Source organism: Rhea americana, unplaced genomic scaffold, assembly GCF_003343005.1.
Source record: "Rhea americana isolate MKP2758 unplaced genomic scaffold, rheAme1 scaffold_160, whole genome shotgun sequence".
In the NCBI taxonomy this organism is placed as follows: domain Eukaryota; kingdom Metazoa; phylum Chordata; class Aves; order Rheiformes; family Rheidae; genus Rhea; species Rhea americana.
This window is the reverse complement of record NW_028185706.1, coordinates 1,012,807-1,039,325: the sequence shown is the minus strand read 5'-3', so window position 1 is coordinate 1,039,325 and position 26,519 is coordinate 1,012,807. Positions and strand designations below refer to the sequence as shown.

The 26,519-nt window shown below is 40.1% G+C and overlaps 1 protein-coding gene across 1 annotated transcript in view; it reads left to right on the top strand.

Moving 5' to 3' along the window:
- SMYD2 (SET and MYND domain containing 2) overlaps positions 1-24,262 on the top strand; it is a 27,143-nt gene extending 2,881 nt beyond the window's left edge. Inside the window, exons 2-11 of the mRNA XM_085300160.1 lie at positions 1,079-1,139; positions 2,014-2,059; positions 3,030-3,093; positions 10,126-10,236; positions 11,838-11,898; positions 14,339-14,463; positions 17,981-18,048; positions 19,818-19,920; positions 22,256-22,366; positions 24,026-24,262. Coding sequence (XP_085156286.1) covers positions 1,079-1,139; positions 2,014-2,059; positions 3,030-3,093; positions 10,126-10,236; positions 11,838-11,898; positions 14,339-14,463; positions 17,981-18,048; positions 19,818-19,920; positions 22,256-22,366; positions 24,026-24,193 — 918 coding nt within the window. The 3' untranslated portion in view covers positions 24,194-24,262. The remainder of the gene's footprint in view (positions 1-1,078; positions 1,140-2,013; positions 2,060-3,029; positions 3,094-10,125; positions 10,237-11,837; positions 11,899-14,338; positions 14,464-17,980; positions 18,049-19,817; positions 19,921-22,255; positions 22,367-24,025) is intronic.
- Positions 24,263-26,519: the final 2,257 nt, after the last annotated feature.

Here is a 26,519-nt window from a genome sequence, read left to right as displayed (position 1 = left end):
GCCCTCGAGCAGCCAGGCGTCTGGAAAAGAGAGAAAAAAGATACATAGAAATATATACATAAATATATAAAATATATAAAAATATGTATTTAGGTATTGCATGTAAAAAACCGAAATGCATATGTATATATTTCATATGTATGTGTTTTTTTATATATACATGCATAGATTTATACAATATATATATGTATGTGTGTGTATATATATTTCTGATTTATAGCTGTATAAATACCTGTGTAGCCCTACTCTGGTGGACAGATTTAGTCGCCCCCTCCCCTCCCCGCCAGGACTGAGCCCATGAGTAAAGTCACGGAGAAGCTGCAGTCGGCGGATGGTGTGTTTCCAGCCAGAGGCCCTGCTCTGGCGCTGGACCGGAGCGTTTTAGGCAGGGTCGGCTTCACCCGCGCGGCAAGGCGTATGCGAGCTGGTTTTTCTTTCCTCCCTGTGGCTGTYGGCGCGCTGTCGCAGCGCTGCGCCTTCCAGCACGTGCTTCCGGAGACGGGCGCGCAGAGGGGTCAAGCGTGCGAAGCACAATAAATTGAAATACTTAGGGTTTGGGTTTTTTTTTTCTTTTTTTTTTCTTAACAATAGGCCCAGCGTTCTCAGAAAAAGGGCTACGTTGTTGGTGTTGCCTTTTGTTACTGTGTTTTTAGAGTCTGTAGCCATTATTAGCATTAAAAATAAGGTCTCCGTGGGGTAAAATACTCATTTTACACCTGTTGGCTCAGATTTACTGGGGAAAGAGGAGGGCACGCGTGCTGTTAACGTCGCCTGGTATCAAGCATGCTTCTGCTCGCAGGATGCCCGCTCAGATTGAATCTGCAGCTACCGCTGTGTTTTCCGTTTCCCAGAAAAGACTGTGCTGGAGTTACTGGGAGAGTCTTTCATTATCTTTATTCTAGTCCCTTTTGTGCCTTGCAACTGTTTTTGTTTTGTTTTGTTTTGTTTTATTAAAAAAAAAAAAAAAAAAAAAAAAAAAGACTGTCCAGACCCCTCCTGAGAAGTATACAGGACTAGAACAGCTGACCTTGGGAGGACTGGATACACTATACATGTTTGTGCAACAGCTTGAGCGCAGAGTCAGACAGTAGCAACATCAGCAACAGTAGTGGCAAACTTTCTGCTGGTTACAACCGGAGGTTGGTGCTGAACAMCAACTCTTTATCAACAGTAATTTATATGCTACTCCCTGCCATGTTAAATTCTAAATGTTTTATTCTGTGAGTTGTCTTGAGCAGGGTTTTGTGGAATAATATGAATAAGAAAACAGCTAGCTGTAATTTCACCTTCTGAAATGAGAAGTTGAGGTCAAATTTGTTTCTTCAAAATTTGGCTGTCAGTGCAAGTGCTTAAAGGAACAGCTACTGGTTTGCTCCAGTAACTTTAACTTTTGTGCTCCATTAATATGAAATAGTATTGTGGCAATGTGTCTAAGACTATTTAATACTCGTGGAATAGCTTCTGCAGTCAGTCTCAGGAGTGGCCTGTTTAAATGCTGCGTATTCTCCACGCCAGCTTCTCCTGTGACTGAAGGACCACAGTCATCAAGGAATATAAATCTTCTGCTGAGTGCAGTACCCRTAGTAGTTACAGTGCAGTAGTCTGAAACCTATTTCACATCAGCGTGATGGGGTTCCCCTAAAAGGAAGGCTGCGTCAGTGAGGTGACTTGATCTGTCAGAGCTCAGAAGTGTTTCGTATCTCTGTTCCCCACTGTACTGCTCTGAACTTCTGCATATTAGGAAGAAGGGCCTGACTGAAATGCATTCATCTGACTTACAAATAGTGTTAGGTGGAAGGTTTTGGGTCAGTCCTAGTTTCAGAAAGAGATACTTTGCTGTGCCATCATAAAACTGTTTTAGTAAAATGAATAGAATGAGACTAGAAAGATGTATTTGTATCCAATAGTGTTTAAGTTATTTTAAATATACAGCTATAGTGGAGTTGCATACTGWAAGCAGGCTTTATGTCAGCCTCACTCATTCATGTTTCACTTTCTACTTTGCAAAAACAGTAAGAGGATGCCAAGACTGGCTAGACTTTGTGGATTCTGAATACTGGTGAGCTCCGTGAAATGCCATATACTGTCATATTGTATGGAGGACGCTTGCCCTTGTTTTAATCTAGTGAACACCTTATAAAACTTATCTTGGTTTAAAACGAATATTTTCCCAACTTATACTGGGGAAGGTCTAGAGACATTTCATAGTATTGTAAGACCACTGAGAAATCCTTATACTGGTGCACCAAAATGTCATGTGTTATGTAACACAGGCTGTATTTTTGGCAGAGTCTGCTGCGATGCCATGCACCTTGAGGCAGAAAAGGACCTTCCTTTTGGCAGATCCCCATGTTGGGATATATGCAAATATTARAAAGAGAGTGCAAGCCTTAGGTGAGCTTAGAATACATTGATATCTGAGCAGATGTTATAGATAGCATGACAGCAAGAGGCTGTGTGGTGATGGGATGTCAATCAATATTTAAGAGTGAAACATCTTTTCTTGCTGTTGGGAGGTGGGAGGTGGTTACTCAAAAAACAGTGAGTGCACTCTCTGTGAGCAGACAGAGAGGCAATGTAACTGAAAGAATAAAAGGAAAATGTAAGCAAATATACTGAACAGCTGAGAAATTTTAAAACAAGGAAAAATAAGCTACTCACATGCAGTGTATAGTGGAAAAAATGACACTGTCTAGCAGCATGAAATAACATGTTTTCAAGCCCAGCAATTTATCAGGACAGTAGAGTGCTCTTTCATTATAACAGTAGTTAGGAAAAACTTGCTTTTGAAATTCTAAACAAATAAAAATAGCATCTGCTATCTGAAGATGAAGTTCAAACCATAGTTACGGTGTTCTGAAGAAAATGTGATTTTSTTATGAAATGCAAAATACTGTGCAAAACTCTTCTCAAAGGCATGTGTTAAAATAGCCCCCAGTATGAGAGGTGTCTCTGTTAAAGTGAAATGAGATACGTGTGTGCTTCATTCAGCATTACAGAGTAGATATAACTTTTGTTTTCTTTTTAAGGAAAGAAGGATTGTCCAAGTGTGGAAGATGTAARCAGGCCTTTTACTGCAATGTGGAATGTCAGGTACGTGTGATACAATTTAAGAGAATGAAGATTGGGTTGCTAAACTCCATTTATTGCTGCTATGGCGTTGATAGTCTCTAATCATTACAGTGGTTAATAGTAGGCCACTTGGTTTCAACATCCCACAGATGCTGACCGTGGAGTTGTACATTTGACAATTACAGGATTTGGACGTGGTTGGTGTGAGTCTTTAAAGATCAGTAGCTCCAGGGCTTGGTACCACTGAGGCTTTGATTAGAGCTGCCTCTCAGCCCACTAATTATGTCTGTATTACTTCTTTTTTTTAAGCRCAAACCAGATAATTTAACATAAACTCACTAAACTGGTGTGAGAGTCTGTGTCTAATGGAAAAATCAAATTACTAAATAGCTATTTTGGGAGTATGTTTGTTTGTTTTAGATTCTTCACAAATATTTTGAATGGCTGCAGCTGACAATAGTTGTAAGCATTTGCAATCTACCATGCTTTTTCCCTAACTCACTTATTCTGGTCACTCTTACTCTTTCATATACTCTGTTTTTTAAAAGCTGCAAAACAATAAAATATAAGCATGCTCCAAAGTAGAGCAATATGATGGCATCCAAAACGCTTGCATGAAATTGTCATTCCATCTTTATTTCATTGCTCTGAAAGATGTTATTTYGGTTTAATTCTTGCCAGATCTACTACCTAGCCTTTGTGGGCAGTCAAACAGACGTGTAAGAATCATGCTSTTTACATCTGAAAAACTTGGCAGGATTGCTAACTAAATAAGGAATTATGCAGTCAGTTATTCTGACTATGTAAAGTCTGTGGTGCTGGTGACAGAGCATGGAACAGTGCTTATGAAGGATTTAAGTAGCCAAAGGCTTGACATGCAACTATGTGTCAGCCATAAATAATCCAAACCTTCTTTTGCATGGTAGCATGCTGAGCATGTGTGGATTGCGTGCAAAATATTCCCTGTTCTCATTATCTGATCTGAGATACTGCAGTTTGTGTTACTCAGTTCCCAAATCCTTTGGAGGTGGCCTTTGCTTTTATTTCAAGGATATATCTTACCCTTCTATTGCATAAGTTACAAACTTTGCCTGGCCTCCACTAGWTTAGGATCCTTCTTCTGCCTCCTCAGGTTCCAACTTTTTCACAGTGTCTTGGTGAATTATGGGTGAGTCAAAGGGCCTTCTGGTTTTGAAGCATTAGTAGGATTCAAAATGCTAATAAATGCAATTTTTATGGGATTTGTAATAATTCATGGAATATTGAAACACTGACAGCACAGCCGTTGTATTGGAAAGAGARTGAGCGCTTACTGTATGAATGTCCTTAAGGCTCTTGAAAGAAAGCTGGAAGAGTTTTAAAGGCAGCCTAGCCAAAACTCATGATCCCTTCACAAGAAATACTTATTTATAAGAAGTACTTCCATATGACATTATTTTTAGTGAACACTTAACTATRTGAGAGAAGAAAATAATTGAGCAGAACAGTCTATTGGCTCTTCAGTGCTTTTTATCTGAGATTCTGAGTTACTTCGCTTACAACATAATGCTCACAACGTTTTATGAAGCAGGTAACTGTCATTGCCAGATTAACTGAAGTAGGAAAGTTTAATTACTTGCACCCAGAAAAGTAACAAGTAGATACTGTGGTCGAAGTGGTAGAACAAGTCCTTCCTTTCCTACTCAGTGTCCTGACTTCTGTCCCCAAGAATTTAACAAAGTTCACACTGCAAGAACAATGATATTTTTCCTCTCTTTCCCCTGGATAAARTCTTGTCCGTGTTTTGCTCCCCTCCCCTCCCCCCCGATAGAATATATTTTCTTGTAGTGGTGCATCTTCCAAGAAGAAAAATTCTTAACTGTTAAAACTGAGTATCCTTAAGGCTGCAAGAGAGAACACGTAGCAGAACAGCTGTCTGATAAGTTAATGAATTAACGTCTTTTGTGCCTGTTGCTATATAGTACAAAGTTTTAGATAAAAAGGCATTTGATGATGTTGCATTGTTTAGATAGTAGTATGACAAGCACAGGGACTAATATTTGACTTCTAATAATTTGCGTTGGACTTTTGACTTTCTAGTAGGTATAACACTATCTTCCATRTTTTGGGCCTTCTGAGTCAGTCTGAGCTTTATGAATGTTGTTGAGATCAAGTTCTTTGACGTTCTTTCAAAGTTACCTTCAAGCATAATATTCTCTAGAAACCAATCTCCACTGACTATACGTGCTGCACAGACAATCTGCACTGCATCTTCATCCTTGTCTTGTTCAAAGGCAATTTTCAGCAGTTAAGCAATTCTTTGTCAAAGCCAAAAAGGACATTTGTGCCTTGATACTGAACTTGTAACTTTGGGATGTGAAGTAAATGTTTCTCTTTTACCTCCATTGACATGAGACTGCTCTGGTGTTGGTCATACTATACTAATAAAAGTATTGGGCTGTACTTAAAAGTTGTTATGGCATTGTTTATTTAATTTTTTTAAGTTAATTATCTCTGTAAACTTATGTTTTCTTTGCTAAGTTCACCTAAAAATTATATGTATTTGTCAGGAACATGGAAGGAATTTAGTGTTGGCTAGTACCTTTTTACTGTGATAAAACTCAATATAGTTCAATTTGACAGGTGTTCGCCACATTGAGGGTATTGCATGGGATGGAAAACCAGTTTATTTTCAGCTTATTCCGTTCTTACTAGAAGACCTGCTATAGCACAGTTGGTTTGAAGGAATTCTTTTTAGTGGTGGGAAAAGACAAGAGAAAGGAGTAAAAGTGTGCTGCAGTAAATAAATGTTTTGGGTTTTTTTCAGAATTATGGGTTTTATAACTGTACGTGTCTTCCTCTCACTAGAGTATGTTTCAGTTGAATGGGATTTTTTTAATATTGTCAGAAAAATGTGGTTATTGAAAATAAAGTCGGTGACACTGCATAGTCTTCCTTGAAAGCAGCATGTGGTGTGCTACATTGAGCTGTATCCTTCTTTAGTGGTTCTGAAAATACTTTCTAAACATTTAGTGAATGAAYCCTCACAGCGCTCTTTTGGGCATTTCTGTGTTTGCAAATAGGGGTATAGATACACAAAGATGTATTGACTTGTTGAAGGTCATGCACATGGGAAAGGAACRCAGCTTCTGTATGGCCAGGTATCTGATGCACAGCGTTGCAGTATATTTTCCTTGCCCAGTTTAGCAGGGACAGGTAGTGCTGTAATGTCACACTCACTGGGAGAGTTAACGTGATGGAAGACAAGAGTCTTGCAGTGGTATAGTGGCTAAATTTTTTAGGGGTCTCTCTGTTTATATGCACACGCTCACCCTCCAGGCTTGCCTTAGTTCCCTTACTGCTGATGTCCTGCTGCTGTTTTGATCTATTATTTGGCTTCTAGGATATATAACTTTAAGTTTGTTCTGTACTGAGCTGGACAGTCGCATAGGCACAGAGTCAGTGTCAGACTTCCAGTAAAAGCTGCAGCCTTGATGACTGGTAAGTTGATTGGATATTGCTGAGGCTGGGTAGCCTTAGTTTGCTGAGTTTTTTCCTTTCCCAGCCCCTAATCCAGTTCTTCTTTTAAAAGGGTTTGTGAGTTCCAGCTAATTCACGCGATTCTGCTCTTCACTACTGCCTCCTCAGAGCACAGGCCTGTTATTACACTAGTGCCTTTCAGACCCCATCTGCAGCTGTTCAGGTCTTGACTTCTTAAGTTATAATAATTTTAGTCAAACAGCAGGAGACCTGTGCTTACCTTTTCCTCCTCAGAAATTAGCTGCTGAAACAGCTCTGAAGAGAAATGTTTTAAGAGGATTACGTGGTTGCAGTCGTGGGACTGGTGAACTTGAACCAGCCACTGGAGCTCGTCTCTCAGTACACATTACTGTTGTTTATACTAGGCAGAGTAGAGGTGAACCAGCCACAGTGCAGAAGGAAATGTTTTTGTAGCCCTTTCCTTGTTTGAAATATATTTTCAAACAAAATATTTAGGGGTTGTTCTTAATGTGTCGTATTAAAGAATGTTGTAGTTGGTATTTCTGCAGTGAGAATCAGGCCTGCGGCAGAATCAGGCCTCAAGTTTATGAAGAACTGGGCTAACCTAACCGCTACACTGGCTTGTCGAGCGCTTCTTTCTAGTGCTTGTGCATGTGTGTCATCTTGATCAAGTGATACACAACAATAATTTTACACGGCCCTGCAAAATCCCAAAAATCCCATGTCAGAAAGGAGTATTCATGACATTTGTTTGGCATTAAGTCTTACTGTTTGAATATTGTGGGTTTTTTTCTTTTGTTTTGTTTTTTAATGCTGAACTGTACGTGAGTGTTCTGGGAATTAATCCAGTAGTCCTGGATGATGAAATCATTTTGAAGAACTGATGGAGAAGGTTGTTTCCGTGCTTTGATGTGTAAAAGCACAAGCTTTAGAGAACTTCTGTTCCAAAAATGTTGTCACTCAATCTTAAATGAAGGGGAAAATACTGCAGATGTAATGAAAATAGGAAGAAAATATCATTAATGTAGCATTAGAGATTCAGCTAGAACAATGCTACCTGCTATAATTCAAACTACTTAGAGAAAACGTGGAAAAGAATGCAAAATGCAGCCCTGCTGTGATGGCAGGGGAAGCTGCTGTCGCAGTGTTTCCATCCCACATTTACTCAGTCATCACTGCTCTCTATTCTTGTGGAGTTTCAGGCTTTTATCTCGCTTTGCACAATTCAGCCATATCTTGTCCCTTTAACCTCCCTACTAGTTCCTATAAACTCAGTATGATTCTGCCTCAGGAAAGATTTTAATTAACGATGTTTAAAGAATAAAGGGAACAAACGGATTTTTAAAACACTGCTTTGAGACAGGCACATGATTTTGTTTCTTGGTTTTGTTCTCTCAGGTAATCTCTCGTGTTTATTCCACCGGGGTGTGCGAGAATGGGAGTTGTGTAAAACTTGAGGTTCTGCTCCTTCGCTCCCTGCGCGCTGGGAATTCACGTGGAAGCTGGTGGGCGTTGTGGGCGTGCGGCAGAGAAGGGATGAGGCCTTGGTCCATCTCGCTTGTGCATTCCTAACCAAAGCTAATGGGAATTTTCCAAGTAGAGGTCTCAGTGCATAGGAAATAGGCATCTCTGGGGACGCGTTTTGTAGTGTGACAGCTGTAGGACAGTTGAGAGTGTTATCTTGCATGACATGATTACTGTGTAATGTCCTGTTTTAATTCTCTTGCTCTGTATTGCTGTGTCCTCTTAGTACATCTACACTTGAGCTTATTTCATGCAGCCTGTACATAGGCTTTTTGGGAAATAACATATTGAGATATTGAGGGCAATGAATGTGACCTTGTCAGGACTTGAAAGCCCTTGCAGTGGTGAACTACTTCAATTTGCACATGGGCTGGTGCAAGTTTTTTGGGCTTCTTTTCCTAATAGGATAAACTCATAAAACTGTCTATGCCTAGCACAGTTAAAATGGCCATTTGAACGGAAGAATCTTATGGTGTACGAAGTCTGAGATTAGGGTTCCTGGCTTTGGTCTGCAAAACCTTATTTAAGTGGGTTACCTGAGCTAGGAGACACTGGGGTGGGTTCTTGGTTCAGTTGGCTGCTCAGGGTGCCTTAGCTTGTCCTGTGTGGCGTCCAGCCACTGCTCCAGCAGTGAGTGGGTTTCCCAGAAGTCTTGTATCGTATCTACTGGTCCCACATAGCTGTTTTACATAGCCTAGGATATCTCAAATGGCAATGGGTGTCTGTGGTTAAGCAGCTGAGTGAAATGCTGTGTTTCTTCTGTTCCTGTCACTCAGCACTCAGCCGCTCAGATGGGCTATTGTTTTTTTCTGTCTTTCTCTTTCTTTTTTTTCCTTTCTTTCTTTCTTTCTTTTTTTTTTCCTTTTCTTTTTTTTTTTTTTTTTTTTTTTTTTTTTTTTTTCTTTTTTTTTTTTTTTGCATGAGCTAATGCAGAGTTTTTGATACTCTGTGAGTATCACAAGGGGGATTAGGAGCTTTCTGGAGGCTGCAAAAGGTGCTTCAGGTTTTACTTTTAATCAATTATAAATTCATGGGATTTGTTGTGATTTCTTTTCCCTGCTGCCATTTTCCACCAGATTAATCTTATCTGAAAACACAACATTCCTTTTACAGGAAGAAAAGATACAGGTTTGTTGTAACACATTACTTTAAATATATGTCTGGGTTGAAATACAGAAATAAATAATAGTGCAGTAGTTCATTACAGAAATAAGAATATTTCTGTATCTGAATGAAGAAGTGAAATGAGACTTGATGCAGTCTGGCAAAGGCCTGTGCCAGGCTCTGTGTGCTGATGCAGAGTGTTAATCTGTGATTCTGTGCTAATCTTTGAAAGTTTCCGTTGCTTTGGAGGGGTCTGTAGAGTGCAGAAAAGTCAGTGACTTGTGCAGTCGCTCCAACTTTTGATGTATGCTGAGCTAGGAATAAAATGTACATTCTTAACTAAAATATGTTTGATTTTTTTTTTGTCATATAGTGTTTTTGTTGACTAGCTGTAGTCTTCTTCTGCAACATTTAAGGAAAAAAAATCTGATAATTCTATTCAATAGGTCTATTTCTGACCTTACATATACTGACTCTTGTTGTGATTGTGAATCCATTGACTTCAGACACATTACTCCTGATTACACCAGGGTCATGTCATAATGAGGGACCAAGGTATTAAATGGAAATGAACCCAATAAAGCCATCAGGCTTAGACCTGTTTTGTCCTCACGTGCTTGATCTGAACAATAAGAACTGGTTATTTATAAATCATGTTGTCTGTGCTTCTTCACCATTTAGTTCCTTTTTTTTTTTCCCACTGAATAAATGAAGATGTTCTGACCTTAACTCGTCCCTGGTGAATTTGTTTGAAAACACAGCAGGATAGCTGTACCCCTTGAATGTGACTCAAGCTTTTGTTCAGATTTAGTGAGCGTCATCTTACTTTTTCAAAGGAAACACATTTCACTTGACCTCTAGGTTCTGGCATGACTTGCTGCATCCTCTTTTTCATCCCTTTATCTTCATGGATTAATTTTAAAAAATACTTTTCTGTGTTTTCAGAAGGAAGACTGGCCAATGCACAAGCTGGAGTGTTCTGCCATGTGCATTTTTGGGCAAAACTGGAATCCCTCAGAGACCGTGAGGCTGACGGCAAGAATCCTTGCCAAACAGGTGAGCAGAAGACTGGACTTGGGAGGTATCTTCCTGCTCTGGATGCCAGGGACGGCAGGAAAATGAAAACTGACCTACAGTAACTGTCCCTGCAAAGCCTGGGGGCTGTGTACAGATGGGTGTAGTGTAGAGCATGAGCAGCTGAATGAACTGACAGTCCAACCACTGCAGCAGTGTAATGGCCATGATGGTCCAGCAGAGACTTTGAGGGAAGACAGTAAAGGGCTGATATGCTTTTAAGCTGTTATCATCTATGACCAAAGCAGTGTTGAATAGAGTCCAGAAATGGAATAGTTTTGCTGATACTGTCACAAGTTTCATCCTCTGTTCTGGTAGATTGGAGCTCTCAGTTGTATATCTGGACTAAGAGTCAGGCCAAGTCTGTGGAAGAGAAAGAAGAATTAGACTTGGTATATATTGTTAAATTCTACGGAATGCTCCTTGTGTTATCTGTCAGCAGGCACTGATATCTTTATGAAGCAGTTGCCTTACTCTGCAGTTACAGCTGAAAGAAACAGTGCAGTGTTGTGTACTGTTGAGCTCCCAATGCACATGTGAGACTGGAACACTTTTGCGACATTTGGGCATAAATATTTATGATTCTTGGTATTACCTGGTGAAAGACAGAGCTTAAGAGAGAAATTGCAGATGCTTGGTCTTTGGAAAAAGGAAATGTAATTAATAAGGAAATAGTATTGCAGACTCAACCACTATTTCTATGTTCCTCACTATATGGAAACTGCGAGGACAGTGCAAGTGCTTACAGAGAGGGGCAGGATCCATAAGTTTCAAGGATATTACACTGGGTATCTTTGTGGAGCTCTAAATTCTCTCTGCAAAAATAAATCCTCTTTGAAGCATATTTGTGTGATTGAGGTCTGCTTACGTGACAAGGGCAACCTGGATACCGTATGTAGTCAGGATTTTGATGACCTGCTGGGAAGGTGGCTGCATACTCCCATGTGTGTAGATGTGCGTATGCATACATGCGTATGTGTCTCAATAAAAGCATGGTTTAATGGTGATCCACAAACAAAATCTGATGTTTAATGACAAAAAGACATTGGAATAAATTTGTGCTTTTATCGCTTACAGGGAGGGGGGAGAACCCTGCATGTCATATAAAAGCTAAATATGCAAACCGTAGTCCCTGAACCTCAGCTGCTGGGCCACCTGCAAAGCCATATTTAATGGCCAAGATTACAAAGAAGTGGCCTTAGGCCAACAATGGAGCATTGCTTTTGAACTCTGTCAACAGTCAGTTTATTCACTTTCCTCAAAGCGAAGCCTGTCTCCTGCCTGCTTGCTATTGTTAGCAGCTTTCTGGGTGTCTAGAACAAAGCAAATGACATATTTAAAATACGGTTCGGTTTATGTATATAAATTTGATAGGAGTTAATCTTCAGCTGCCTAATTTGGGGCAGAGAGAATGTTTCTATGGCTTTAGAAAGGTTACTTGATTTAACTCATTGCTATTCATTGGCTTCCACACAGTGTGGATTTGAGTTTGTTTGCTTTACAGGTAAGCAATAGGCAAAACTGCCTACTTAAAAACATTAAAATACTTTCTTGTTGTTGCTTCTTTTTCCCCTTATTACTAGAAAGCTCATCCTGAAAGGACAGAATCAGAGAAGTTTCTTGCTGTAAAAGAGTTTGAATCACGTAAGTAAAAAAGGCTCGCAGGTAAACAGAGGTAGTTTTCTATATTCAGGATTTGCTTTATGCCTTGGCCTCTCTCCAGCAAAACCTTTCTGAGCATCCCACCCCTTTTGGAGGAAGGAGTAAACAAAGGGAATYGTGGTTTGTTTGTTTGTTTGTTTTTGAAGTGCACTGCATTTTTTTGTTTCTTTTTTCTTTTTTCTTCTTTTTTTTTTTTTTGGCTTGGTCGATTGTGGGGGTTGTGAAACAAGGGTGAAAGCCTAGACAGAATTAATTACGTAGTATACATCCATCTCATGGCTTTTCTGGTACTCTAGTGTCTTTTGAGAATTGTAATGTTGTAAAATTAAAATAGCTGGTATTTGTTACCAGGAGGCATAAAATCAGAGACAGCACAGTTGCTCGATGGTGACAGTGACTAAGGGGCTAATTGCAGAGCCCTCTGGACTATGCTTCAGTATCTGTCACTGCCAGTCAAATCTGACATGTTATATGTGATTGTGTTGAAATTCCATGTCCTAAATGCTCCAAAATAATCCAAGGAAATAGATGAGGCAATGGCTTGCTTTTAACTGGAAGGCTACTCTTTACATCTGGTGAGGCAGAGTTAGAAACTGAGCAACTAAAGGACTAGTAATTGTCCTGGCATAATTTTCACTGATCTGTCATTTCTCTTTCTTGGTCCTGGAGGTAATACTCAAGGAGACAATAGGTTATATGTTCATATTTTTTGCTCTGATGGTTTCCAAATACCTTTATAAAATGCTGAATATATACAGTCATTTCTAGAATTTGAGGTAGCAGAATAACAAAACACACCAAGATTTCATAATCTTACTTGCTTCCTGGACAGAAGTCACTATCACAGCTGTTGGGACTACAGGAGAAATAAGGCGGAAAAATGCCAACGTTTGACTTTGCCTAAGACAAGTATAATTTCTGCAAGTGAGTTAGTAGATGTGAGCTTGAGGAGGAAGTGTAGGTGCTGAAGTAACTTCTGCATATGCTGCATTGCAACTTATCTTCAGTGTAAATAATTTATAAATTTGGGAGCTAAAAGGCTGGAATGTTTTCCTCTATTGCCATGTCCCACTTGTCCTCTAGTAACCTTTCTTTTGTGTGTTAGTAAGAACCTTGTGTTCCTTCTGTCTTGTTGACTCTCCTCATCTTTTGCGACATCTTTGGCATCTTTGAAAGCTGCCTCATTCTGTGTAACTTCCTTGGTGGATAGAAGAGGAAAAGACACCTGGCTGTCTTTTGGAAGGTTAAAATTTCTTATTTCTGGCTTGCCATGAAATTATCCCATTTCAGTTCACCCAGTATTCTAGAAATCTCTTATTTGTGTCTGTTCTTATAAATCCTTTCCCCCCTCTTCTACTGTTGCACAGCCTTTTCTGGGATCACCTGTTTTTCTTTCTGCTGTTATATTAAGTTGGGGAAGGGAAAATGATGAGTTGCTGGCTGTCTTAGACCACTATAGAGGTGGTGATACTGCTGTGTGAAAGAGGATTAGGAAAAGCTTTCAACACTCTRCTTCTGAGACAAAAGGGCCTAAGAGCAAGAAGGAGCCAGGAGTATATAATCCATCTTCTAGTTCTCTCTGCATGGCCCAGGCTTCAGAATGTTCTGTGGGCCATGGCTTTGGCTAGAGCTTGTCAGAGCAGGGTAACATTACCACTCATATTCCTGTCATTACCTGTTATCTTCAGACACCTGTAGGTTAAACACATTTCTGTTGGTTATCACCCTGCAGCCCATGGAGATGCGGGCGTTCTCAGGCACTCTTTGTTGCATCCTGAAGCAGGTGTCTGCAATAGGTCACGTGGATTGCARTCCTAGGCACCTTATGTTCTCCTCCTTTTACTGTCAGGAGAAACCCTAGTGACTAGCCCCAGTGTTAATGCCATCCTTTTTCAGGTTCCCGTCATGGATGGCCACAAGTAGCCACTACCACTAGGAAAGACCGTGTTGTTTGAAAGCAGAGATAAGCTGTGTTTCTTAGAAGGAGTCTGGGCTGGTTTGTACTGATGAGGAGTGGGTCCATTATGAGAAAGTTTCACTATGTAAAGTGCGTATTAAGAAGTGTGATGTTGAATGTGACTTCCTACTTCAGTAGATGGGAGAGGTAGCTCGCAAGTTACCCACAGCTGATACGATGCTAGAGGTAACCAGAGCCAACRGAGGGAAAATTTAAGTCTAATTTCCTGTTAATGTAAAGATGCTATAAAAGGCTTTTTAATCCTGCATGTTCTTGTAGTGCATGTGTGGCCTTGACAGAAGAAGCATGACTTTTACTGAAGAACAGAGACTTCTTGCAGCATTTCCAAGTAGCTGTTCCTTGAGGGCTTTTTGCCCAAGTACAGGCCTGTTCTAACCTAGATCGAGCCGCGGTTCATGGGGGAGTACTCCTGTTACTGAAATGGAATGTCTTCTTTGTCCACAGACCTTGACAAACTAGACAATGAAAAGAGAGAGCTGATTCAGAACGACATTGCTGCTCTTCATCACTTTTATTCAAAGCACATGGAGTTCCCTGACAATGCTGCCCTTGTAGTTCTCTTTGCACAAGTAAGTTGGCTAGAACACATTCCGCTTAGGTGAACGGTGCTGTAGGAGTTTAGCCTTTGTAAAAGGAGCAAGGTATTAACAGCAATGGAAATGGCAGCCCTTTGCTTATTGTAGGAAGCACTGAGTGTACTTGATGGAAAGGGTGTGCTTTCTTGGCCAGAAGTGGCTGGACAGAGCCTCTCAGTAATGAGAGGAGAGACTCTTGTCTGCAGACTTTTTGAGGTGCTTCTCAAACACTGAAGATGATGAAACAGCCCTGTTGAAGTTAGGCTTCTTGGGGGCCAAGCATAGTGCAGTGGTTGTAAAGACTGGCTTCATATACAACAGACTTCTGATGAGAGACTGTGAAAGCAGAACTCTTCATTCAGGCTTTAAGCTGAAGCTCACCATCCTTGGTGGTCAGATGGTGAGCACAGTCAACAAAGATCAGTCTTCACAGATAGAAAACTTCAGAGAATTGGGAGGAGCAGTCTGAATCTTTTTCCAATCTGTGGCTTACAAATGCAGTCAGGTAGTCTGGAGAGATGAAAGGCAGAATTTCTTGTTACATAGCTTATGAAATGTGTCACCTCTTTCTCTCACCTGATTTTCATACACATCTAAATTTAATATATTGTAATTGATGGAATAATACACTGGAATGCTCAAAGTTAAATTTCCTTCTTTTCTCATTTATTTTAAAATAAGCTAATTTTAAACTTTTTCTTCTGAATAAAAAGTTCAGTAGATCAACTTTTTTTTAAGATGTGGGTAAATGCTGACTGCTCTGACAGAAGCTGAAATGACACTACCCTTTTCAGATAGTCCATCATCTACCTACAAGAAGGCACAGTCGCTATTAGGTTAATACAGATGTAATCTGTTATGCTGTAGGTGCATGATTCTTTAGTGTGTTCCATTGCTCATCATCTATTCAATTGTTCATAATTATACCTTTTCCTTCAATAAAAAGTTCTTCTGTTTTGAAGACTTTGCAATTTATGTTTGTCGAAGAAATACTTTAAAGAAGTCAGGACATTCAGTTTCTTCTGGTGTTTCTGAGTATTTTTGTTAGAATGTAGGCAGATTAAGTTGTCTTGTCTAAAATGGCTTTCCCTTTATGTCCTGGAGCAGCTCCACTATATCACAGTACCTGAACTGCCTTCTGTGAGCTGCTGACTTTCAGATCTGATATTCTACCTAGTTTTTCCTTTGTGTTTCTAATGTCACTTTTAGAGTTTTACAGCTTAAACTCATCTTAACTGTAAGGGAGTTATTTACCACTGTGGACATTGTAGTCATTTGAACTAAAATCTCCAAAGGTCAGCTGGATGCTCCTCAGAAGTTTTTTACAGGACACAACCTTTTGAAGTTTCAGCTCCAGCATGAAGTTTTTCTGGAAGAAGGGGAAACATGTCTATACTTGATTTATACAAACATGTTTCCTAATAATTAACTTAAACTAAAAACAATAGTGTGCATATACTATTGCTCCTCTGTTTTGCTTTAACACTTACTCTGACCTTCTATTGCCTACTTTGCTGCTTTGTTTGACATTCTTTCTCCCTGTGGCTCAGGAAAATGGTTTGGGACTTGAGCATTTCTGATTCCTCCTTGCTTAGTGCTCTGTGAGGTCTGGGATATGGTGTTGCATCTTAGTCAACATAGCTAAGATGTAACTGGTCCTTTTGAATGGAGCAAAGATTTTTGTCTAAACCATCCTTGTCTTTCACTTCTCTCTTCCTTGGCTGTTTGTGTCTTTATGCTCTCTTTTGTCTCTATGGAACATACCTCTTCACACAGGCCTCTTCTGCCTCAGTCTTACCTGATCATATTACTCAAGCAGTTTCTCTCTTGTCTCTTCCTTGAGGAGCTTGCATAATTTTGTGCCTCCCTCTGCACGTTTTCTTTATTCTAYGTTGTTGGAAACAATCTTAAGTTCTGATTCTCTCACTTAAGTCCCTCTAATTCCTCCATGCTGCCTTTTTTAGTCATGCATTCCTCTGGTAAAACCAAAGGTGTCTCATCTTTTCTAATTCTTCCTCATGTGTCATTTCTGGTATGATATAGTCAAGAAATGGGTTGTCTCTGGCTTGGAGGAGGAGAATTGGTGATAACTCACTACATATTTTTAAATATTTTCCTGTGATTCAGAACCATCAAGCTGTTCTCCCTGTCAGCCTTTGTAGCCGTATGTTCTTATTTGCTGTTGATATAATCATTCTCTTCTATTGTTTTTATATTCAACAATTACATTTTGGTTTCGGTTCAGGTATGCTCATTGGCTAATGTAGTAACATGCTCATCCTAAAAGATAAGGAGCCTTTGGATGCTAACTTGCTAAAAATAGCAGAATAAAGATTAAGTAATGATATTCAAGATGCTGGTGAGTGAGTCAGAGAAACAGGACGCTTTTCGTAACTATGAACTCATCCTGAACAGTTCATACTTGAGGGGTGGGTTTGGGCAGTATCTGGGCATTTTAAAACTGCATTCCAGCTTGTGGAGCATAAAATTGTTCATAGTGTTTGTCATCATCTCTTACCATTCCAGAGCAAGTACTTGCACTGTATTTTATTGACTGTCCTGTGTTCATTATAGCTTCAGCTTGCTCATATACCAATAGATGTTTTAATGCTTTCTGGCACTTCTGTGACTGCTCTGAGGATTGTAGGGAGATGTTGGTGAAGATGGAGAGAGTTTTCTTTGTGCTGACATGAATGTGACTTGTAGTAGAAGTGAAATAAAGTATTTGATTGAGGTACATTTTTGTCACTCAAACTAAATGAAAAAAGGCTGAAACTCACATAARTTTCATTTGAGTTTAGTTGAAGATAAAACCTGTTTGACTCCATTCTTTAATAAAAATTTATAGACAAGCTCTTTTTATCTTGTACTAGTGTTTAAATTAGGATTTCACTTCCTCACATACTCTCCTTTTTCTGTTTCTTGTGATGACTTTTATTCTGTGTCGATACRAGGTTTGAGTCTTGCTCATTCCCACTGTTCTTGTATGTGCTGTAGTTGTAGCTGGTAATTGCAGCCCTTAGCCAGATGGCAGCTTTGTTGTGCCCTGTCTCCATAATATAAGCTCTGCACTGCCCCAGCCTGGCTGAATTTGCTGTTCACCCCTGCGTTGTTCCTTGCACTTGTAATTCTGTTTAGGTCCTTTTCTCATCGTGGCCTCTTTGGCCTCTTGAATATCAGGCCTTGCTTCATGTTTGCGATGGTCTTGCTTGTCGGATGCACTTTATAGCGCTCTTTTAAAGCTCCATTTCTCTTGACTGACCYTCCAAGGAGTGCTCTCTGAGTTGCWGTATCCTGGGCAAGTGCGGGTGTTGGACTGTMAATCCCTTACAGTCCTGCCTGTTCCTTGGGTTAGGGACTTTGTCCTCCCTTCTCTTTTTGAGATGGTGAGGTRTAAATAAAACTGTAAGCAAATTACTGCAGTTGACTTTGAAGTATGAGAATGTGACGTGTGAGTACGGAGTAGAAAGCTGACCAGAAGCTGAGTTAGTGTCTCTGCTCTTTTCCTTAGGTTAACTGTAATGGCTTCACAATTGAAGATGAAGAACTCTCTCATTTGGGATCAGCCATATTTCCTGAGTAGGTACAGTATTTTAAAATACTTATTTATAARCAAATAAAATCTACACATGTATGGACATAGATCTGTGTTGAAAGAAATTTAATCGAATGTTTAATATTAATTTGTTTTGTTTTAATTATCTTTCTGTATTGTTCCCCAATAAAATACTCCAGAAWACATCTCATGATTTGTGCCAGCTTTGCTGAAAAATATGGTGATTTTAGTGGAATTGCACTTGGAATTTGCTTTGAAGTCCTAAAGCTTAGATTRTGAACTATATGCAGGCTGGTAGGAAACAATGACTTACTCAGCTGGCAGGTTCTGGACAGRGATGTCACGTAATGATCAAAGCAAAATGAAAAGGATTGCAGGTGATCTAGTCTATTCGCAACTTTGTTTTGGCTGGGTATAATCCTTCACCTGGTGTTCTCCGAACAACATCCTTTCTACTTTTGTTCCTTTGCAAACAGTAAATCATTTTCATAAATTCTTTCAGCCTCCTCAGATGTTTTTAAAACTGTGATGTCTTATGTTGCTATGACAGTGGAAAAAATATGTACAAGTGTCTTAGCTTTACGAATAAACTGCAGATGTTATGTGTTAACTGCAGTTTGTGGATTGGGAAGCACAACTGTATGGCTGAGGATGAGGAAAGTTTCTTCCAGTTAATTCTGTCCTTCCCATTTTAACATTGTAGCACAGGAGGATAGTTTCTACCTCTGTTCTTTACAAACCCTGTGTTGAAAGCAGTATTACTCTGCGCTTAGAATGGTTTCCTTGGGAGGCATGAATCTCTAGTAGGTTGTCCATGTTGAAGTAATCTGAAACCTACAGATGCTCAGTTAGAGTAGGATCTGATTTTGGTAAGTGCTGTCTATAGAAAATAGTAGTTAGTCCTTGTTTCAAAGACTCCTCCTTTAGGCAGGTCTGTGTTTCTTATCTCTCACCTACAGATTGGAAATGAAGGCCTTGAAATGCCCAGAATCAGATACATGGTGGGAGAGGAGAATATTAAACCAGGATCTTCTGGAAACATGTCCAACAGTTTCCTTTGTTTGTAAATGCTCAGCATCTGGGAACCATGTCCTTCCTACTTAACAGCAGGAAAGCTCACATGCCTGTGAGCTAAGATGACTGAAGAGGCAATTATTATTTTGGTAGATTGGAGGAAAAAGAATGAAAATTATACATTTTATGTTAAATAACCTGCAAATTGCCCTTTCTTTGAGCTTGGTAGCAGGGGAGATTACTTTTTTTTCCTCATTCTTGTGCTTGTGTGACAGACAGACAGAAATATCCTTCCTCCTGCTTTAAACTTGGAGGCTGGGATCTTTTTGTACATAAACTGGTTAAATTTTTAACACTGATCACAGTTTGTAATGCAGCAAGTGTCTCTTAGTTTCCCATATTTTTACCTGTTTTGTTTAGGTTAAAGGCATTTTTTCTTTCCTCTTTGGGGAAAATAGTCTGTCATTGCATGCTGATATTTAAGCTGTACAAATATCCCTGTCAACTGTAAGAATGGGAAAATAATAACTTGCCTAGAGTTGTAACAATACACTATTAAAATTKTAATGATTCTTTAGCACAGTCATTCTCTGTAAGTTAGAAGTAACCATACAACCGATTTTTCCCAAGGTAACTTTCATGTTAAGCCTCAGAACTGTAGAGAGAAAAACTGGCTCAAACTGACTTTTTTGTTTTGCAAAATGTTGCTTAACTTTTTGCCTGTCGCTTTTTTGGTGGTGGAGGGAAAAAAAAAAAGGTTTACTTTTTGCTTTTACAGTGTTGCACTGATGAACCATAGCTGTTGCCCAAATGTGATTGTAACTTACAAAGGGACCTTGGCTGAAGTCAGAGCTGTTAAAGAGATTGAGCCTGGAGAAGAGGTAAATGCATTGTGTTTGAACGTATTGCAGTGCTGTGTACGCTTACATCCTAGGGGTGGGATCCATCCTGCTTTTCAGGCTTCATTCCAATTGACAGTTTAATTACATGGGGGAATGATCTTTTGCTTCTCAGTGAAGCCTAGGATCCTRCTTTAGGAAAAGTTGGGTCGGCTCTAGGGAATTAAGCGATTCTAGGAGACGGTGTCCTATCGTGTGYTAAAGCAAGGGAAGGGCAGCAGTCACTGTGTGTCTGCCAGCCTTAGTGTCTCAATTTACCCATCTGTAAAATGAGGTTTAGTTTACTGATGTTTGGCTGGTGCTTTGAAATTCCAAGATCAAAGGAAATTATTACTGCTGCAATAATTCCCAGTAAAATAGTAGGGTAATGAAATTGGAGCCAGAAAAAACAAGGTAAATGGGTGCAGATAAATCCTCTAACTTTTGTTTGGACAGAGCATCCACAAAACATGAAGCTCAGTCATATCACCTCAGCAGAGTTTGGCTGTGAAGTGACAGGAGAACAAGGGTGTGTATTTAGGTGGAGCAAAACTGAACAGTGATGGATAAAATTCAGTGAAATAAAACAGGTTCAGAGTACCACCAGAGCCTTTTCTCAAACGTATGCTGAATTTGTCAAGGAGTTTTGGGCAGCAGAAATCTGCTTTTTTCTTTAAAAAGGCAGAATTGGGGAGGATGTTCATCTGTCTGGATCCACATGCATCTAGAATCTGCGTTCTCTTTGGGGATGGAGTTTGTGTAGAATTTCATTGTCATTCATTTATTAATGCTGATTTAATGGGCAAGGTTAATGCTGATAAAATAAGTTCAAAGTTAATTCTGATAATTCTTAGTGATTTCTGAAGTATGTGATACCAGTCCTGGAGAAGGGAAAAGGGGTTGTTTTCCTGTGATTGCAGTTGCTCACCATTCAAGTAAAGATGCTTTATTCACTGGAGCAAAGGGTGAATGACTTCGGTGAGCAACTTCTCCTTATTCCATTTACTAAGTATTATCCGATTCTGACATTGGGACTCACTGCAAATTCATTGCGGTAATGTGTTAGTCTCAGTTTCAGAATTTTGCTGTGGAATCCTGCAGACACTTTCAGCATTTTGGGAGGCACTTACTGTGAGAGGTGGAAATGGGTATTCTGCTTTGCGTGGAATTTTCTTTTGAATGAATTGTGGTTTAGAAGCTGTGTTAGTTTTACAGGATCTCACTGTTTTTTGTGCAGCAGCATTTAAGAATCGTGTAAATGTGGACTAGTGATTTCGCTCGGGCTCTGCACAGTCTTGTGGCCTGTGTCTCCCTCTTCAGGTTCATTGCAGCCATTGCATCAGAAAAGATTTAAAGTGTCTGCTGTAAATTCAGTTTCTTCATTTTGCATACTTTGAAAAACTGGAAAAGGGAGGAGAGGAGTGTAGGTTAAATTATGAGGCCATACAGAGGAAGCGTATGAACATCTGTTGCATGAAATCACATTGCACTTTGTTTTAAAAAGAAAATCAAAAAAAGTGTAAAGACTGGGCAAAACATTTGAGATGACTACAAATAAGGAAATGCAGGTTAAGCTGGGTTTTTTGGTCTGCAAAATGGCCAGCTGTGCTTTGTGTATGGCATGTTTCTTCACGGAGATATCATTTTAAAAACATGCCATTAAAGCTAATTGCAGGTGTTCTTTTTTGTAGACTATTGAAGAAAACTTAAAAAATAGTGCATGGAAAGGACCTTTGGAATGATCAAAGCGGGTTTTCTTTGCTTAAAAATATTGTCACTGGAGTAAATCTGATATTAACTCTCCTAGAATTAGACCACTGGGCCTCTTTTCTTTTCAGAGATCTAAAGCTCTTGTCTTAAAATTTCTAAAGCTACTAGTGAATGCTATTGCTCCAATTTTTGTAGGTTTTCAAAAAGAAGAACTTAAGATTGCAGGCTCTGAAAAAACAGGCCACTGTAGTTTATCCTAGCCTAAAAATGTAGTCACCTCTTTGTAGTCTGACAGGAGCCCAAGATTTATGCTGTGATGTTTTGTTATCTGCACCTGAATCTTGCTGTCCTGGGTTTAAGCCAGGGTAATATTTGAGGGAAATTCTGCAATTAATAGAAAAGGAAGCGCTTCTCTGTCAGATTGCATTCACARTCCTGGTGCTCCTGGTGCTGCCGAGAGGTTGGGAATGTGAGGGAATAAGCAGGTCCTGTGGCTCGAGGGATTCACAAGTTGTATGAAGCACACAAGATGGCGTGATTATACTAAATACAAGTACCAAATAACTTGTTGTGATAAAGGTGTATATTTATACTGCTTTTCATAGACTGCTGTGTTTTTCTCACCTAGATTTTTACCAGCTATATTGACCTCCTGTATCCCACAGAAGATAGAAATGACCGGTTAAGAGACTCTTATTTCTTTAACTGTGATTGCAGGGAGTGCATTACAAAAGAAAAGGTAATAAAAATGGTGATTTCTTTTTTCTAATTATCAAGGCACTTACATAGTTCCTTAGATACATTATATCTGATTTAATGAATTTTTGGAAAGCAAGATAATAGGGTTTTGTTTTTGTTTTTACTATCTAGAAGACTTTCTGTTATGCATTCTTTCCACTGTAATCGTGATGCATCAGGAAATTTCCTGGTAGATGCTTATTTAAAGTGAAGATGAAGACTTTGTTAAAGCTAGATAATTATACTGTGTGTCTGCATTAGTTGGCTAAAAGAATTTRGTTCACAGCTCAGTTTTTTCTCCCCCCTCTCAGCTAGTGAGTCTTACYTGGGGTATTTTTGGTGTCCTGGTCTGGGATAGAGTCCTGCTGCAGTCCCTGTTTGGGGCATCTCGGTCAATGCTAAGTGATGTTGTATGATGTTGCTGGATGACTCAGAAAGCCAGCAGGATCAATGAAACAGAATTTCCTGTGGGGCGGGGGAAGGCACATTCCTTTATCACATCCTACTTCTTACTCTCAGAACCGTCCTGGATGACAGCTGCTTGTGATCAGCAGGCCAGGCTTTAAGCACTCAGACCCAGCAGACACTGAAACAGCTGTGCCTCTTCTACCAGTTGTTCAGTTGTCCTCTGCTGGAGATCCTAGCAGAACAGCTTCCTGTGGCTCTTCTGCCTTTCCAGTCATGATGGGTTTGACTAGCATAATCCTGATCCTGAAGTTCCAGGTCATTTTTTCCTCCRTTTTCCCAGAGGGTCTCTTTTTAAGAAATACTTCCCAAAGTGGCCTTCCTCTAAAGGAGTCTCRTCTTCATTTTTCTTTCTTTCCAAATAGTACCCAGTATTCTTGTTTGAAGCCATTCTATTGATCTTGTAGTTGTGTTTCCCCCCACAGTTGCCTTGATAATTTTGCCACTGAGTTTAYTGAAGCAAGGATTTCATTCCAACAACGTGCTGTTCACAGAATCACCGGTTACTCAGCCTCCTTCAGTTCTGAACAGATATCCCAATAGCCCTCTCAGCTGACAGCTGAAATAATTAATTAATGATGAAAGAAATCTATCARCAAATTGAGGCTTAAACAGCAAAAGATTGTTTCCAGATTGCAGCTGACTCTTCATGAAGTATTAAGTTAGATGGAAAGATAAGAGTAAATGGAGCTGTCCAGCARAAAGTCAGTGTATAATGTAGAAACATGTGGAAATGGTCTTTTGTCTTYAGATATGAGGGATACTGTTCTGCCTTTAATATATTCCCATCTTCCCACTGAGGTTTCATTTGTTTGTAGGCCTAAAGTATTTGTTTTTTTCTCGCTTTAAAACTAAATTTAATCCCTGATCTCCTGGAAGCAGGGAAACTTCCTATGTAAAACTGCTTTCGTCACAAAATTGGAAAGTTCTTGGACCTTACATGAGCAAAGGACTTCATGAAACTAGGGAATGGCAAACAAACTGGAAGGGAGAGAATTTTAGGATTTCTAGCTAAGGTTTTARGAAAAAATTGCAGATGCACGTTCTACCTTTGTTCATGCAATCTTTAAGGAGCTGAAGTTCCCATCTCTGTGTTTCTATTAGAGTGATTTTGTGTAGCATGTGCATCTTTATTTGTAGGATCTGGAACCTACATTTATAACTTTATAACATTTTAGTGTTGTGTTTCCTTTAGGATAAAGAAAAACTGGAAATCCGCAAGCTGAATGATCCTCCATCAGCAGAGGCAGTATGGGACATGATCAAATATGCCAGGAATGTGATTGAAGAATTCAGGAGAGCCAAACACTACAAATATATCCTTTGCCTCACCCTGACTCCAGTGGCTTGCTGTGTGACCTAAAAATCTTATCTTGTGACTTGCGTCAAAAGTACCTGCAGGTGAAATGCTACGACCATTAGAATTTGGAATATGCCTCTGTCCCTTTTGTGTTCCTGAGATAAGTGGCAGTTCACCATTGCCAGTGTTGTGGGATTGTAGACCCTGGGTTTGTTCCTTCCTGTTTAGTTTTAAATTTTTATCAGTAAGGCTGATGTCCTGTGAAGACAGTAAAGCCAGAGACAAGAATGAGCATCAGTGTGTTTTATGTGTTAGGGTGTGGTAATATTGCCTGTTTTTGAGTGACTGCAATGCAAGGCTGTGGCAACAACTGATGTTCACAACCCTACCTGTTGTAACAGTGGTGCAATGCAGGAAAAAAATGCAAGATTCGCTGGGTCGGGGTTACACCAGGCTATTTCATGGCTGAGTCTGTACCTACTATGTGAAGTTTCACTCTCCCTTCTTCTGACATCACTGGACCAGCATTTTTTTTTTTTTTTTTTTTTTTTTAATCTGAAAGCTAGGTTTGTAGAACAATACCTTAGTTCTGGAGTTGTTGTAGCAGAGAAGTATTCATGTCATTTGAAAGAAGAGGACTTTTCAAAACCATTCTGGGCAAGTATAAGGCAGTTCTTCTTTGGCAGTACCACATAGCTGTTTAACCAAAGACCATGCATTTACTGCATTCCTTGACTACTTTATACCYCCTACTGAATTACTGGAGATTTGTGAGCTTAGCCTGGACAAGATGGGTGCAGTATTTGAAGATAGTAATGTTTATATGTTACACATGATGTACCAAGCCATGGGTGTCTGTCTCTACATGCAGGACTGGGAAGGTGCACTGCGTTATGGGCAAAAAATTATAAGACCATACAGGTAAATATAAGACTTTTACTGCTATAATTCAGTAATCTGAGTTAAACTAAGACATGTTTGGGCAGAGTTCACTTCTCTCGGTACATATTGTAGAAACTTGCTGTCCATGACATCACTACTCAAAGAGAGAATTTAAATGCTGGGATGGATTTTTGTTACCATCAGAACGTGGCCTGCAAAGTGTAGCAAAAGATGACTCTCTGAAATTATTACCTTGAGCTCTCTAAATAAGTTACACCACCATGGGTGCTGTGACAATCCTGCTTAACTAGGTAAATACTGGTTTTTTTAATATCCTCCTAAAAGTTTTCTAAACCAGAGCTTTGAAGTGAATCTGCAGTCAGTATTTTGTATGAAGTGAGGCAAAGCCCAGATGTTACCATCAGCCCCCCACGCTGTCCTGTCTCTGCAGTATCAGGACAGTCATGATTGCAGGGAAGCAGAGCCCTGTCCCAGGACTGGGGCTGAGCAGCAGAGGGAGCTGGAGCTGAGCGCAGCCTCTGCACTCAGAGGCTACGTTTGTTGGTGCCCTGATGTCCTTGATCTCCACTGTCCTAGAGCCCAAGGCATGGGAGAGTGTGCAGGCTGAAGTCCTGGCATGGGGCAAGGCAGCACACAGCTTCCACAGGAAAAAGTTAGTATTCTCTGTTGATTTTTTTTGTTTTGGTTTGGTTTGGGTTTTTTAGGGGGAGTGCTTTTAAAGTAGTGATGTTATTCATTAAAGGCAGCTGGTTACTCACTRTATCTGATCGTGCTGTGAGTCTCCCAAGCAAATTCTCCTCTTGAGACATGACTTTCTTTCCAGACAGGGTGTGGGGGGGGAGCACAAGTAAAGCTCTCCCTTTAGAGCGGATGCCAACGTGAAGTCACAGATCACTTGGCAGAGAGCGGTGATACAGAGAACGTGCCAACGCATTCCCCCGGGGAGTTCAGTGCTATTTATCATCCCTGGGCCTTGCCCAGCTCCTCTGGCTCTGAGCCCGGCATGCCAGGTCAGCTCCGCTGCACTGGGCTCTGCTAGTTCAGTGTGCTGCAAGTACAGAATAGCATGTGCGCTGTGCGTGCYGCCAGGAGCCCCTTGCTTTCCATTAAAGGCTGATGGCTCTGGAATAAGCAAAGTTTCTTCTGCAGTTGTAGGGTGGCTCAGAAAGCTAGTAACAATGCAGTCTCTTTCTCTAGTTGGCCGGATTAACACTAGTGACAGAAAGTCCTTGCCATCTGACAGCTGTTCGGAGGCATATGGTAGTTTCAGTTCAATTCCCAGTTGACAGGCATCCCCATCACAGGAACGAATGGCACTGGCTCTTGGCAGTCAGAGCAGAGGGGATGAGCACTGAATGGGTAGGGGCAACAAGAGCCAGCTTCGTGCCCTGCAAGAGGGGACAGGGCTGAGAAAATGCTGTGAAACTGCAGGGTTTGGTAAAGCTGACTTTTTTTCCTTCTCTCTCTCTCTCTTTTTTTTTTTTTT